This window comes from Lithobates pipiens, unplaced genomic scaffold, assembly GCF_037356315.1.
Source record: "Lithobates pipiens isolate NorthernLeopardFrog02 unplaced genomic scaffold, aLitPip1_a1.2 Scaffold_10, whole genome shotgun sequence".
NCBI classification, from domain to species: Eukaryota; Metazoa; Chordata; class Amphibia; order Anura; family Ranidae; genus Lithobates; species Lithobates pipiens.
In genome coordinates, this window is record NW_027507686.1 from 113,419,837 (window position 1) to 113,436,319 (window position 16,483).

At 45.6% G+C, this 16,483-nt stretch overlaps 1 protein-coding gene across 30 annotated transcripts in view; it reads right to left on the reverse strand.

The window, feature by feature from the left end:
- Positions 1 to 16,483, reverse strand: part of LOC143934091 (neurexin-2-like) — a 3,463,823-nt gene that overhangs the window by 1,870,482 nt on the left and 1,576,858 nt on the right. For all 30 annotated transcript variants that reach the window (XM_077457482.1, XM_077457436.1, XM_077457661.1 and 27 more), the window contains one exon: positions 6,225 to 6,696. In XM_077457482.1, the coding sequence (XP_077313608.1) occupies positions 6,225 to 6,696 (472 nt within the window). The remainder of the gene's footprint in view (positions 1 to 6,224; positions 6,697 to 16,483) is intronic.

A 16,483-nucleotide genomic window follows, 5' to 3' on the forward strand; every position in this document is an offset into this window, starting at 1 on the left:
CTAAAATAAGTCTAAAATAAGGCTTACCTGTAGGTACTGGAAATATCTTCTAAACCTGCACGGTTTAAAAGTAGGGTTGCCATCTGTCCGGTTTTGACCCGGACAGTACGGGTTTAGGAGGCTGTGCCCGGGTTGTCCTCTGCCTCACACCCGGACACCATTTCCAGCTGACAGGGGTACCATGGGGCCTCCTTTTACGAGCCCCAGCACACAGGGGGACCTGGACAGCAGGGGCATCGGAACGGCGGGCGGGGGGAGCAATTACAGAGAAATCAAAACATATGGGAGAGAGAGGCGACAGACAGCTGCTGGTGCTGCGGAAGTTTTTAATAAAATAAATGCTTAAAAGCAATCCACTCACTCTCCATGTCAGAGCTGTATATGTCAGTCTGTGAAGTTGGATGTCCCATTCTCCCCTCCGATCCACACTGCTCTTATCACTGAATCGCTGGAGGAAGCCAAGGATACAGAGCTGCGGGGAGACTGCAGTGAGCTGTCAGCCTGGGATGCTGTGACCAATCAGAGCATTCCAGAGGCTTAACCACGCCTCCATCATCAGAGGCTGCCAGTTCACATGAGTTTCCCGATTCAGTGATAAGAGCAGCGTGGATCGGAGGGGAGAATGGGACATCCAACTTCACAGACATATACAGCTCTGACATGGAGAGTGAGTGGATTGCTTTTAAGCATTTATTTTATTAAAAACTTCTGCACCAGCAGCTGCCTGTCGCCTCTCTCTCCCTTATGTTTTGACCCTTCTGTGTTTGCCACCCCCTCCTGTGTATTTGCACCCCCTCCTCTATAATTGGCCCCCTCCTCTGTAATTGCCCCCTCTCTGTAATTTCCCCTCTCCTCTGTATTTGCACCCCCTTCTTCTGTAATTGTCCCTCCCTTCTCTGTAATTGCCCCCCTCCTCTGTATTTGCACCCCTCCTCTGTATTTACACGGGCCCCTCCTGTCACACCGCACCCCCTCCTGTCACGCCGCACCCCCTGCTGTCACGCCGCACCCCCTGCTGTCACGCCGCACCCCCTCCTGTCACTCTGCACCCCCTCCTGTCACACTCTGCACCCCCTCCTGTCACACAGCACCCCCTCCTGTCACACCGCACCCCCTCCTGTCACACCGCACCACCTCTTGTCACACCGCACCACCTCCTGTCACACCGCACCACCTCCTGTCACACTCTGCACCCCCTTCTGTCACACTCTGCACCCCCCCTGTCACACTCTGCACCCCCCCCCCGTAACACTCTGCACCCTCCCCTGTCACACTCTGCATCCTCCCCTGTCACACCCTGCACCCCCCTCCTGTCACACCCTGCACCCCCTCCTGTCACACCGCACCCCCTCCTGTCACACCGCACGCCCTCCTGACCTTCTGCACCCCCTCCTGCCACACCACACCACCTCCTGTCACACTCTGCACCCCTCCTGTCACACACTGCACCACCTCCTGTCACACCGCACCACCTCCTGTCACACCGCACCACCTCCTGTCACACACTGCACCCCTCCTGTCACACACTGCACCCCCTCCTGTCACACACTGCACCCCCTCCTGCCACACACTGCACCACCTCCTGTCACACACTGCACCACCTCCTGTCACACACTGCACCACCTCCTGTCACACCGCACCACCTCCTGTCACACTCTGCACCCCCTCTTGTCACACCACATTCCCTCCTGTCACTCTGCACCCCCTCCTGTCACACAGCACCCCCTCCTGTCACACCACACCCCCTCCTGTCACACTCTTCACCCCCTCTTGTCAAACTGCACCCCCTCCTGTCATACCGCATCCCCTCCTGTCACTCTGCACCCCCTCCTGTCACACTGCACTCCCTCCTTTCACACACTGCACTCCCTCCTGTCACACTCTGCCCCCCCTCCTGTCACATCCTGCACCCCCTCCTGTCACACCCTGCACCCCCTCCTGTCACACCGCACGCCCCCTATCCTTCTGCACCCCCTCCTGTCACTCTGCACCCCCTCCTGTCACTCTGCACCCCCTCCTGTCACACTCTGCACCCCCTCCTGTCACACTCTGCACCCCCCGTCACACTCTGCACCCCCCCGTCACACTCTGCACCCCCCCTGTCACACTCTGCACCCTCCCCTGTCACACTCTGCACCCCTTCCTCCCTCCTGTCACACTCTGCCCCCTCCTGAAACTCTGCACCCCCTACTGTCACACTGCATCCCCTCCTGAAACTCTGCATCCCCTCCTGTCACACTCTGCATCCCCCTCCTGTCACACTCTGCATCCCCCTCCTGTCACACTCTGCATCCCCTCCTGTCACACTCTGCATCCCCCTCCTGTCACACTCTGCATCCCCTCCTGTCACACTCTGCATCCCCCTCCTGTCACGCTGTGCCCCCCCTCCTGTCACACTCTGCATCCCCCTCCTGTCACACTCTGCATCCCCTCCTGTCACACTCTGCATCCCCCTCCTGTCACACTCTTCATCCCCCTCCTGTCACACTGTGCCCCCCCTCCTGTCACACTCTGCACCCCCTCCTGTCACACTCTGCACCCCCTCCTGTCACACTCTGCACCCTCCCCTGTCACACTCTGCACCCTCCCCTGTCACACTCTACACCCTCCTGCCACACTCTGCACAAAGGGGCCTTTGATATGTGGAATTACTGATATAACGGGCCCCTGCTGTTGTGAGGGAGGACTCTGATGTGAAGGGGGGGACTCTGATCTCATAGGGGGACCATTGATGCTCAGTACAGTGCTCCTAATGTAAAGGGTGACTTCTGGTGTAAAGGGGGACTCCAGACTCCCGAAACCTGATGAAGGGGGACTCCTGATCTAAAGGGGACTTTAATGTGAAAGGGGGATTCCTGAACTGATGGAAGTCTTTAGGGGGCACTGATATAAAGGGACTCTCATATAATGGGGGTCTTTAATCTAATAGGGCACTGATATAAGGGCACTCTGTTCTAATGGGGGGTCTCTAAGGAGAGGTAAAAATTGGCTGTGCGCTGTTAAAGTGTTCGGGTTTAGCTTGAAGAAAAGGTGGCAACCCTATTTAAAAGATATTTAGCATATACGCTTGCGCCAAAGTCATTGGTGCAAGCGAGCTGAAGAAAGGGTTACAGTGCCCGTGCTGCGACTGTTGACTCCCGCATGCATGACAGGAGTGATGTCATGTGACTCCGGCCAGTAACAGAGTCAGAGTCCACGGTCCCGGAAGAAAGAGGGGTGAAGATGGACGCTTCCTGCAGCGGGGACAGAGCTGGCTTCCTTTGCAGGTAAATGCCACATAATGGGCTAGTAGCCCATTATGCTTTTACTTTTCAGGGTTTGTACATAAACAAAAAAGTAAGTAAAACCCATCAGGGTTTACTTCCTCTTTAATACTTTAATTATTTTAGGACATGTGAGTGCAGAGAACCTTTATTTTGCCTAACATTTTCTGGACAATGTTAATTTTGAGATATGTAGTTTATTTGAGGTTGTGTTAATACCAAACATTTTTTTTTAGTTGTGCTGCACACTTTTCCTTTGCATACATAGAGCTGAAGAATGTATTTCATAGATTTGCTTTTCCTTTGTCCTCAGTGACCAAGGTTTTGTTTTTTTAAAGAGCCTAAATGTTCAAAGCTGGTCTTTTTTTCTATTCTTACTGTATATATTGTAAGCATGGTATGTCTTACACAGTTTACTACTGATCTTGGTGCCTGGAATGTGTACTGCTTGACAAAAATTGAAAGCGTAACTGCATCTTTCATATTGGATGTGTGACCTTGTCACTTCACAGCTGCTTGTTAAAAAAAAAAAAATTGTGCTGAGCCTGCACATGTACTCTTATTTAAACTTACGGAGCGATCTGAAGTAAGAATTTGTATTGCAGACTAGCTCTCAATGGATTTAAATGAGATTTTGACAAACAACTGTGAAGCTATCCTATAATTATTCTCTGTATTTATTTTGTACAGTGTCAGCTGTAGAGATGTGTAATCAATTTTAGAGCAGCTTGACATGGCAGGTTGTACCAGTAATAGAGAAAAACTTAAAAAAAAATGCTGAAAACCATATCTGTACTTTTGCTTGGAAAAAGATCTAGAGTACATAAAGAATGAACATAAACTTAAAAAGGTTAAATAAATATACCGTTCAATAAATGTAAATAAAAGTGTCAGTCCTATACTTTAAGAACAGAAATATTTATAAGGTAAGGTAAGGGAGCGCTGAGCTAGATTTTGGCATCAGATGTTGACGTTGAGCTCTTGGAGACTGCTCTCCATGAACAGGGCTATCCCAAAGGATCCCCAGAAAAAGTCCCCTTTGATCTTGGCTTACCAATGCAATACCAATCCTGTGACATCCAGACTGACCAGCCATGTTGAAGAGGAGTGTTAAACTCTGGAAACTTGTCTACTTTTTATGTGAATAAATATTTTTGATAGATTGTATAAATGAGTGTGGCACTCTCATCTTTTTAATGCTCTATTGACTTTATAAACTGGAAGATACAAAGAAAGAATACTGCCTATTCAGTCAATTTTTTTACTAAAAAAGTATGTAGCACTGACCCCTGAAGGAGCGGCTGATTTTATTGCGCTTACCGTTACCTTCTTCACCTCATGCGCGTCAAGGTTTTTTTTTGAGGTAGATGACCCAAGAACTGCAGATACTGACACCAGATCCACTTAAAGGGATTTTTATTTGCGAAAAATAGTTAACAACACAGCCTCTCAACGTAGGGTTAGAGGGTTTAGGTAGAAAAGTCCAGGTACTCTTATCTATAACTTTTATAGGAAAAGACTCTCACCCGTAGAAAATCCAGGGAATAACCATTCACAACTGGATCCTCACCCTTATTGGATAGCCCTTTTCTCACCAGGCCTAGCAGCCAACACCTAGCAGGGTGTTTAAATCAAGAACAAGTCTCTTCCACAGACTTTGATACAGAACACTTGAGTAAAACTCAAAGTTTGTAGAACCCTCGTATGGTACCAGTATCTTGCAGCCGGTCCGGCAATACCATACGAGATTGGATTCACTTGGGTCCTTCAACTTGTCCAGGCTCTTGTTGAGAAGCCAACCCTTGCGTGGCCTTCTCCCGAAGAGTCCTCCCCTGGATAACTTCACAGTTGCTGGGCCCCTCCATTAACCGAGATGGCACCGGACCACCTCCGAATCCTTCCTTCAGTTTCCTTGCCTCGGGCTAGTCAGCCTCGAGACGTGTGATCGGGTGGATCCACACCCTAGGCCATGGGAGTCCTGGGGGCTGGTCAGGAGGACCAGGACAAAGCAGTCAGAACATACTTCTGGAACAGAACCCCAAAACACGTGACATCCACACCTTAAGTACACTCTCCCAGGAAGCACAGCAAGAATGACACTCCCACTGGCTGGTTCCAAGAGAGAATAGCCTTAATGCACCCAACTAGACTGCGTTCTGCACCCTGGCATGATGACAGCGCCACCTATGGTCAGGCAGAACACCCGGCAGTCCAGCCAGACTGGTGCTGAGATATAAATTTAGGATAATTGAACCCAAAACCAAACTGCAGTTCAAAGGTAAAGTTAAATGACACATAGCGCGTGCTCTTCAGGAGCTGGCGCTACAAGTATAAAATGAAAACAAACGTCCATTTCACAACTAACCATAACACAGATATTCCTTGCAGACATTTTTTAAATACAGTTGTATCTTGGGTTATGTATTTTATGATGTCCCTTTGTGCTATCTTTCTGAATGTCAACATGGTACCATACTCTATCATTGACCTTTTTGTCATTTGCTTTCACTTTAATTCCACCAAACCCAAAATTAAGAAGATAGAGAGTTCCTTTCAGTAATTCCACCACAAAAAAACCCTGCTTTTGGTGGTCTTTCAGATAGTCTGGGGTAACTTCTCTAAATACTCATATAACTGCTGTCAGCCACACTGATAATCCTTGGTGAAGGGAGATTGTTGAACTCCAGAATCTCATTTTTTATATGTAATATATAATATGCTATATGGAATAATAATAAACTGTATATAATAACATTTTGATGGACTGTACAAACTAGCGTGGCACGCTCATCTTTCTAGAGCTTTAATGACTTTAAAGACTGGAGGATACAAAGAAGGAATATTGATTATTCAGTCTATCATTTGACTTTTCACAGCTAACAATAACATATATACTTTTTGTAGACACTTTTAAAACAAAAGTACAGTTGTATATTATAAGGTTATGTATTTTATATGTACCTTTTCTGCCATCTCTCTGGATATCTACATGGCACCATTCTCCATCGTTGACCTTTTTGTGACTTGCTTTCACTTTAATTCCACCAGACCCAAGATCAAGGAGAAGATAGAGAGTTCCTTCAAGTAATTCCACTGCAAAGTAATCTGCTTTTGGTGGTCTTTCAGGTCGTCCAGTGGTAACTGCTCCAGAAATTGTTCCTGGTACATTTCCACCACCACGTGGCCTTCCCTGACTGAAAAGAAGAAGACCATTTGGCTCTGTGGTTCGAAAGTCAAATGATATGGATCCAGCTTTCTTGGTCTCCCAACGGGGAAGGCGCAAAAATGCCTCAGGTACTTGAAAAGTAACAGGGTCTAAAGAAGGAACATTTTCACATCGAAATAAAAGATCACCACTCAGTCGCATCTTTGGATCACCATCAGCAGCCAAACGGGACAGTTCAAGTTTGAAATCATTATTTTTGTAGACAACCTTTTATTGAAAGGAAAATAGAAAAAGTAAGAATTACTGAAGGTGATGGAAGAGAAAATGCAAATTGACCATATTTTTGATAACACAGCCAAACATACAAAAAGGACAATGTTGTTATGGATCATTAGGTATAACTTAAAACATGTATACTGTACATGTGAAAATGCTCAGCTTGCTTAAAGTGTATAGCAGAAAATGCAGTACATCTCTCCAATACATGCACATTTCACCATGTTTCTTTTTCACTTGAAAGACCTATTGGCAAATATGTTGATCTGTCAGAAATGCACTTAGCTCCTAATTTCTTCTTTTGGAATGACATCATATCCCTTTTAGTGGAATGGAATTGCAAGAGAAGAGAAATTCATCATTAAGGTCTAAATATACCTATATATATTCAGGAATACAGAGCAACCAGGCTTTAAAAGCTGCCGCCATAAGCCCAGGCCAATGTAAACATCACTTTTCCTACATTAAAATTGTTTGCAGTATGCACTGTACCTGCAGTTAAGGGGTGATGACAATAAAAGTGTCTGTTTCACATACCTGGTTGCATTGGTGTGCGCAACCTATTGCATTAAGGTGTACACACCAAGGCTCAAAGCCGCGGCAAATGGTAGGTGTGACCCAATTGCATTTACAGTGGTATAGGCTTAAAGGGACGTGGTAAAACAAAAGCCTTCCTGTACCCATAAAATATGCTTTTGGTCCTCCCTCCACCCAGTAGGGCACTTTCATACTGATGCGGTATCACTTTTCCTGCACCATGGGTACATTGCAGTGTTCCCGCAGTTTTCGTGTGGGTTAGCTGTGGTTTGCCATAGACTTCTATTATATCTTATGGTTTTGGTGCGCTTTCTGAAACAAAAAACTGAAAGCAAGGTGATGTGTTTTCAGAAAGTTCACCAAACTATGGTCTATTGCAAATCCAGCTAACCTACATTAAAGCTATAGGTACACTGTGCTGCACTCATGATGTCGGAAGACTGCACTAAAAGCCGTGCTGACCGTTAATTATTACTAACCTCTGAACTCTCCGTTAATCACTACTGACCCTGGAACTCTGCTTCATTTAGATCCCTTTCACACTGGGGCATTTTTCAGGCGTTTTCCAGGTGTTTTAGTGTTAAAAAATGCACCTGTAAAGTGCCTGAAAGAATCCTCATCTGCAATCCCAATGTGAAAGCCCGAGAGCTTTCACACTGAGGCACTGCGCTGGCAGGGCATCAAAAAAAAGTTCTGCAAGCTGCTTCTTTGCAGCGCTTTTGGAGCGGTGAAAACAATGATCCTAAAGTTCCCCTTCCCATTGAAATCAATGGGAAGCGCCTGCAAAACACCTGCAAAGCGTTTTTGCCAGTGACACTTTGTGGGCACTTTTAACCCTTTATTTGGCCACTAGCGGGCGTTAAAAGCGTCCCACTAGCATTTGAAAAATGCTTTACCAGCATTTTTCGGGCGCTGGCAGTGTGAAAGGGCTTTTAAAGTACTTTGGCTTTCACATTGAGATTGCAGATGGGACTTCTTTCAAGCGCTTTACAGGCGCCTGAAAAACGCTCCAGTGTGAAAGGGGTCTTACTACTTACCTATGAGTCACTTCTAAGCTCTGCCTCACTTTCTATAGAGTTTAAAGGTCAGTGCTAGGTGATGCGGAGTTCAGAGCTCAGTACTAAGTGAGGCAGAGTTTAGCGGTCCGTGCTAAGTGAGGCAGAGTTCAGAGGTCAGTGCTAAGTGAGGTAGGCCCCTTTCACATGGGTGGCTGTTCTGAAGCTGTTAAAAGCATGTTTTGCTATTTTGAAATTCAGAGAATCCTGGCACAGCGTTCACTTGCGGTTGTACATTGCGATTAGATGCGTTTACGTGTGTTTACATGCGGCTGCGTTTAGCTGTGTTGGAGTATTCCTGACATTTCTGATGTGCTTCCTGTTGTTTTTCTTTCCTTGTTTCTGCTGCTATCTGCAGGAGAAATAGTACACTGCAATTACCAGCAGTTATGTGCAGATAGCTGCAATAAATCGTTCCTGGACGCTATTAAATTTATTTTTTCTAGCCGCACCAAACCCCATGTAATGTAACCGTTGCTAAATGCAGTGTGTGAATGGGGCAATAGGAAAGCGTTGTGTGAGTTTAGCTGCAGTAGATAGCTTGATCTATCTGCAGCTAAAAGTTGAATTCTATCTGTCCACGTGAAAGGGGCCATAGAGTTCAGAGGTCAGTACAACATGAGGCAGAGTGCAGAGGTCAATGCTAAGTGAGACAGAAGTCATGGGTCAGCAGTGACACAGAGTGCAGCAATGACACAGTGCAGTAGTGACAGTCTGTCTCACCTCTGCACTGTTTACTTCTGTTCTCCTTCTCCCCGGACTCTTCACAGGACTCAGGATACTGCAGCTCCAACACTTCTCCTCCTTCTTCTATTCCCTGGTCCAGTAGGCAGAGCTAAATTACAGCTACTCATAGGGAAGAAAAGCCAAAGCTGCAGTACCCCAAGTACTGTGAAAAGCTCCAGGGAGAAGAACAGACAAAAGCAAATCCTATTTCTGTGTCTTCCAGACAGCTGTGCTTGTCACAGGCAGCTACAGTGGAAACACTGTTTGTTTATATCAGGGAGGGAGTGGGTGCTAAAAGATGGCACAGTGAGTAGGGGGTGGGGGCTATTATTGTCTTTTTGCCCTGCCCCGAGCTGGCCTTTAGCACCCACCCCCTCCCCGTATAAAGCTAAGCACTCTCAGTCACAGCCTCAATTCCCTACTCCCTGTGCCAGCCCTTTACTACCTCTCTGGAATAAACAAGCATTGTTTCTTCTGTAGCTGACTGCGACACGCAGGGAGACACAGAAGCTAGAAGCATAGTGCCAAAACTGTTTTGCGATTCAGCATGGATTTCCGGGAACCAAGAAATTTCGGAATGGTCCCGCCCAATCCAGGGCACTTGGGAGGTATGCACAGTGGTTGATTAGGATGTGCCCAAGCATACCAGGCACACACTCCATGTGCATGCCTATGTCTGGCTGATTCAATTCAGTCACTGCCAGGAGCCAAAAATAATGATTTCTATACTTCTATAGAGTTGTATTATCAATGGAAATCACAAAGTGCTAGCCCCTGCATCCATGCCTCTATTACATATTGATTATAGAAAGTGAATTGTAGTTCTAGAGGGATCCCTGATACCTTTTACATTCTCAGTCGACTGTTACATCTAAATATATACATCTAATATAGTTTAAATGCACAGTTATATGTTATGCAAAATATTTTAACATGTATAGGTGTTTTATTGAAACTCTTTAAGCTCATGTTACTTTTTAAAGTAGCTACAGATCTATGATTTCATAACCTTCAGGTTCCTGCTTGCAGGTTTAGCTTATCTTCATAGTGCCTGGATATTTCCCAAATCTTGTTGTTCTACCTCAGCCAATACCTGCTTGGTTGAAATTTGACTTTTTTGGGATCCCAGGGTGCTTTGAAGGTAAATGATGTCAGAACACAACCTCTTGGAGCAACCTGTCAGATGTACCAAAGGCCACTTTACAAAATGACTAGTGAGGAGGCCTATTACATTTAAAAGTAAATAGAAAGGATGGGATATGTTCTGTTTATTGACTGAAAAACTCTGTGGTTGATAATTGCAATCCTTGGATCCCCTAGAGATAAATCGAGCCAGCAAGCAGGTTCCTAAAGGTGCCTGCCTTATGGAGCTAGGGCCTTCTAACAAAATAGGGTAGTCCACTGGTTCCTTAGCAGACAGCAAAAACTGTTTCTAATTTGAAGTTATACATGTGAGTGGGCAAATAATTTTCCTAAGGAGCCACGTAAGAAACTGGGACTGTTGTGGAGGGCTGAACCAATAGGCTGACAATAAGCTGCTCAGTATTAATTTCGGGCCTAGGAAGGTCCCTAAGTGTGTAAACATTTAAAAAAAAACACCTGTCACTAGGAATACTAGGTACAACTGCTCCGGAAATTGTGTGAACACTCATTGTTCTTAGACCCCATACACACTATTAGATTTTCTGCAGATTTTTGTCTTCAGATTTAGCAAAACCAAATAATATGAGGTCTAACCTTAAGAGTTTCAATTTGTATTTAATCAGACAGGCCTTTGTACTACATGGTTTTGGTAAATCTGAAGACAAAAATCTGCAGAAAATCTAATAATGTGTATGGGTCTTTAGAAGCTGTAGTGAGGAATTGATCTGCTGGTCGCAATATTGGTGTAGGACAGGCTGGTAAAAGCTGTGAAGGAGCTGACAGGCACAAGGGTTAATTACCTGATCTGCCGTTCTGAGTTCTGGTGTGTGACTGACAAATTCAAGGGGATAATTGCAGAGCCAGGCCTACCTGCTGTATCAAACAGCTCCTCGTGATCTCTCCTTCTAGTGCTTGCAGAACTGCCAGTTATCTTCCTGAGCCTGTCAGTCCAAGTTAAACAAGCACAGGTTCAGCGCTTGTAGCTCTCCACATGGACCTCTATCAGCATGCTTCTCTGTGCCTATCAGCTTCCTCAGAGTGGCAATGCTAACAGTGGAGGCATTGCTGGCAAGATAGGGACAGCCATAGGCAGGGCTCAAGTCCTGCGGGAACGCATGGGAACGGAGTTCCTGTACTTTTTCCACAACAGGAACTCAGTTCCTGTTAGCAGCCACGTCCTGCAAGACTTTGAAGTATGCGAGCTGTGTGGCAGGTGCTACACCAGCAGCTGCCGACATAGCTCGCAATAGTAAATGCCGCACCAGGATGGACTGACCATTCAGGCATTGCCAGTAGGGGGCACTTCCACTTCGATCTACCTGTCAATCACAGCTAGCTGATGAATAGATCAGGTCCCTGCTGTAAGAGATTGCGCTCCTCCCTGCCGGCCCCTCCTGATTTTCTGTCTCCTGCATACTTGCTCTGTGTGTCCCGCTGAATCCCCCCTCCTCTATCTTCAGTGCCATATGATGAGAGACCCCAGGGGAAGAGTGCACAGCTATTCTGCTCACAGGACAGGCAGGGAGAGAGGTGAGCTGAGGGAGGAACATCAGTTTGGGGTGGTAAGCTGAGCACAATACCTGGCAAAGTTTAATGCCAGGAGGGAAGTTTATGTGGAAATATGTGAAGGGTTGGAATAGCAGTGAGTGTGTGTTGGAGCCCTGTAGAGTTTGCAGCCCCCAAGCTAACATACATCTCCTAAGCAGGAACACATCACTATCACCCCAAGCATTCTGTCCAGATAATGTGCAGTTAATTTATGACCTTTTCCGTTTAACCCTGTGTTATCCAAACTGTGTTCAATGAAAAGTGTAAACTCACCACATAAACACTCTATATACAAAATAGCATTCCCCAATAAAGATCAGAACATGATGTTCACATTTGCATGGAAGCACAATTGAATGAATGCTGATTATTCAGAGAATTACCGCATTTATGTTTATCGAGGCTTGTTTTTTACTAACAGTTAAGCTTCATACACACAATACAAAAATTGGATGGAAAAGTAGGAGTGGATCTTGGGTGGGAGTTCCCACACTTTTTTCCCCAGGACTTGACCCCTGGCCATAGGGCTGGATGTATCCCAGGGGCTTTAAAATTCCCAGGTCTGAGCTAAACTGTTGAGTTCACCCTTGGGCCCATTTTGCATGTTCATGGTTCACCTAAACTACAAACTTAAGTGTCCAGGCACTTCTTTTCAATAAAAAAGCTAACTTTCCCATCAGCCTGTAGTCAGTGTGTTTTGTAGTTGGAGCATAAAGCAACAGCTGGAAGCTTTGTGAGGGAGAGGTAATTGTTAGTGCTAGTGTACTATCTACAGAGCTATAAAGTGCTATTTTTACTGTTGAATAATGCAGCTGCTATATTACAGTGAATTGTAGTCTGGTAGGGCTAAAGAGAATAGACTGTACTCCCATATTCACTGTTCTGTTCAGTGCTCCATCACTGTGAATTGCATTGCAGTTTCTACCACCTATTGTATTCACAGTGAATAGGCCCAACAGTTCTTTTTTAGGACTATCTTTTTCTGTGCCAGCTACAACTTCTACTGTTGTTGTCTCTTTTTTTGTTCCTTTGAGATGCACTTTACTTTTTCTTAGTTTTATATTATTTAATTTTTATCTTCTGCAAAAACAAAAACAAAAAAACAAATGTAGCGCTGACATCCTTGTGTATTAATATGTGTTTGCATACTTTAATATAAAGTCTATGGACATTGCTACGGTTCAGCATTTAGAGCCTAATAACTAAATACGGATAATGCACTATTATGATTATTTACCTCAGAACAAACACAAAAGACCTATACAGGAAGTGACTGTTTGGATTGAGAAGGTTGACCTTATTATCCAGGAGTCTGTATGACCTACCCATGAACACTCTCTTAACCACTTAAGCCCGGACCAATTTGTAGCCAAAGGACCAAGCCCCTTTTTGCGATTTGGCACTGCGTCGCTTTAACTGACAATTGCGCGGTCTTGCAACGTGGCTCCCAAACAAAATTGGCGCCCTTTTTTTCCCCACAAATAGAGCTTTCTTTTGGTGGTATTTGATCCCCTCTGTGGTTTTTATTTTTTGCGCTATAAACAAAAATAGAATGACAATTTAAAAAAAAATCCAATATTTTTTTACTTTTTGTTATAATAAATATCCCCAAAAAATATATAAAAATACTTTTTTTTCCTCAGTTTAGGCTGATACGTATTCTTTTACATATTTTTGTTAAAAAAAATTTGATTGGTTTGCGCAAAAGTTATAGCGTTTACAAAATAGGGGATAGTTTTATAGCATTTTTATTAATATTTTTTTTTTACTAGTAATGGCGGCGATCAGCGATTTTTATTGTGACTGTGACATTATGGCGGACACATCGGACATTTTTGACACATATTTGGGACCATTGTCATTTATACAGCAATCAGTGCTATTTAAATGCACTGATTCCTGTGTAAATGACACTGGCACTGAAGGAGTTAACCACTAGGGGGCAGTGTAGGTGTTAAGTATGACGTTATGTGTTTTTATTATTGTGGCCTGGCATGTGATGTCACTGATCGTCTTTCCCTATAAAAGGGAACAGACAATCGGTGACAGCTACAGTAGGAAGCACGGGGAGAGGTTTGTTTACACAGACCTCTCCTTGTCCTTCAGCTCTGTGACCCGATTGCGGGACACCAGCGGCGATCAGGTCCACATGGTCACAGAGCTCAGGACGGGGGTTGGGAGTGCGCCGCCGGCAGCCTGCTCCCAACCCATGGCTGGGCACTTAAAAAGCAACGTACAGGTATGTGCTTGTGCCCAGCCGCGCCATTCTGCTGACGTACAGCGGCGTGAGGCTGTCCTTAAGTGGTTAAGCAGTGCATGCTGGGTAGGAGATAAAAGGGACCCAAGCGGCCATCTTAGGTCCCTTGGGATAGCATTGCCTGCCTGTGTAGATCTGCGAGGAGGCTTCCCAGAGACAGTGGCCCACAGCCATTGCGGAGTGCAACCCTGCTTGTTTGAGAAGTGACCTGATGGTGCCTGAGAGACGGTGACCAGATTGAGAAGGTCCAGTGACACTCATCTGAGTATTGGAGGACCAGATACATCCAGTGGAGCGACTGGCCCAGCTGACAGAGAAGCAAGCTGCAGTCACCGTACCAAAGTTAACACACGGAGCTCCGATTCAGGTCGTAAGTGGGTTACAGCCCACCGTTTGTTAACTTTTATACACAGTTAGACTCACATACAGGCCTCACTGGAATTTGTAGTTCCACGGAGGAGGAGCAGAGCAACTGACACTAAGCAGGCTTGAGGCCTATCTACTCTGGCGCCTCAAGCATTGTAAATTAGTTATTGGAGCCACACCAGGAGCACCTCAACCTAACTTTTCATAGACTGTGGATTACAAATCACAAAGGAATTACTTTAGCTAGTGAAGAAAGAAGATTAAGTACTTTAAGTGAGATCTCATGCATAGCTTTTAAAGTAGGGGCAGCTCCCAAGTATAAATACAAATATATGTATATATTGTTTTAAATTGTTCCTATTGAAATATATTGTGCTGTCGTCCTATGTTGTCATGAAAGCATAAATTGCTGTGACCACCTGTTTTGAATATTCTACAGTAAAATATATTTCTGGTTAATTATCCAGTGTTGTGGCGTACTGTTTTTCCCCACCAGTTGGACCCAGTGGATCCTGAGGTTACAATACAGGTACTTTGCATTTGTATTATATTTGTAGCACTAACCCGCGAAGGAGCTGCTGGTTATTTTTGGGCTTACCGTTACCTTCTGTTCTCCTTGTGATACGTCTAGGGGATGTCCCGTGGTAAATAGCCCAGTAACTTGAGACTGACAACAGATCCACTTGAATGGATTTTATTTGCAAAACTCAGTCAATTGAACAATCTTTCAACTTGGGATCAGAGGGTTGGGAAGGAAGTTCAGGTACTCTTAGTGTCAAAGTAAAAAAAGGTTGAAGAATTTGCTTACTTTGACTGCATCCAGAGAATAGCCATTCGCAGCTGGTCACCCAGGTTGGACATTCCCTCTCTCACAAGGCCTAGCAGCCAACAAGGTGATTACTCAGGAACAAGTCTCTGCCACAGATGTTGTTGTAGAACGTACAAAATAATGTCTCTGCCACAGACGTTGTTGTAGAGCATGTAGGGAAACTAAACTTGAAACACTTGTAGGATACCTGGTTCTTTCAGCCTGCTTGGCGATATCCACCAGACCAGATTCTCTCGGTTACTTCAGCCCTTCCAGGCTCTTGTTAAGAAAACCAACCCGTACGTATTGTTCTTCTAAAGAGTCCTCCCCTGGAATGCTTGAAGTACTCTGGATCTCTCCCAAACCGGAGACAGCACCCAACCACCTCAGAATCCTCCTTTAGTTTCCTTGCCTCGGGCTAGCCAGCCCAGAGGCATTAAAGTTTGGTGGATCTGCACGCCAGGCCATAGCCTTCCTGGGGGCTGATCAGGAGGACCAGGACCATAAAGTCAGCACATCGTACTGGACCGGAACCCCGAACCACATTATGTCCGCATCTTAAATACCCTCTCTCAGAGGGCACAGCAAGAGGGCCACTCCCACTGACCTGGCTCCGAAAGAAAGCAACTTAAGCACCTAACCAGACCATAGTTCCACGCCTGCCACAAGAGACAGTGCCCCCTGTGGCCAGGCTGAACATCTCACAGTCCAGTCAGACTGATACAGAGGTCCAATTTAGACAAATAAACCCAAAGCAAACTGCAGTTTAGTAAAAATGTAACTTTGAAAAACAGATAGCGTGTGCTCTTCAGGAGCCACCGCTACATACTATATTGTATTGCACTGCACCACAGCTGTGCCAAGGGGATTGAGTCCAGTTATTGGGGTTATTAGTAGAGTGCAGGCCCAAATCAAACCAGCAGCGGGTCAGTGCTACACGTGGGGGCTAGTCTGGGATCCTGTCACTCTACAAAGAAGCCCTCCCCTTGGTGCAACCATAGACCCCATCAAAGTAGTTCAGTAGTGCGAAGCAGAAGGGACACGCTCAGATGCGTGCATGGCCATTGAACTCCCAGGGAGCGACTGGGGAGAGAAACAAGTTAAAGAGGTGGTACAAGCATTGTCCCCAGACAAAAAGGCTTACGTGGTCGCTGTGAGACCAGACCATTGTCAGCACAGTGGTGTAGTGGTTAGCACTCTTGCCTAGCAGTAAGAAGGGTCACTGGTTCAAATCCCAACCACAACACTACCTGCCTGGAGTTTGCATGTTCTCCCTGTGCCTGCATGGGTTTCCTCCGGGTACTCAGCTTTCCTCCCAAGCTCCAAAGACATGCAGGT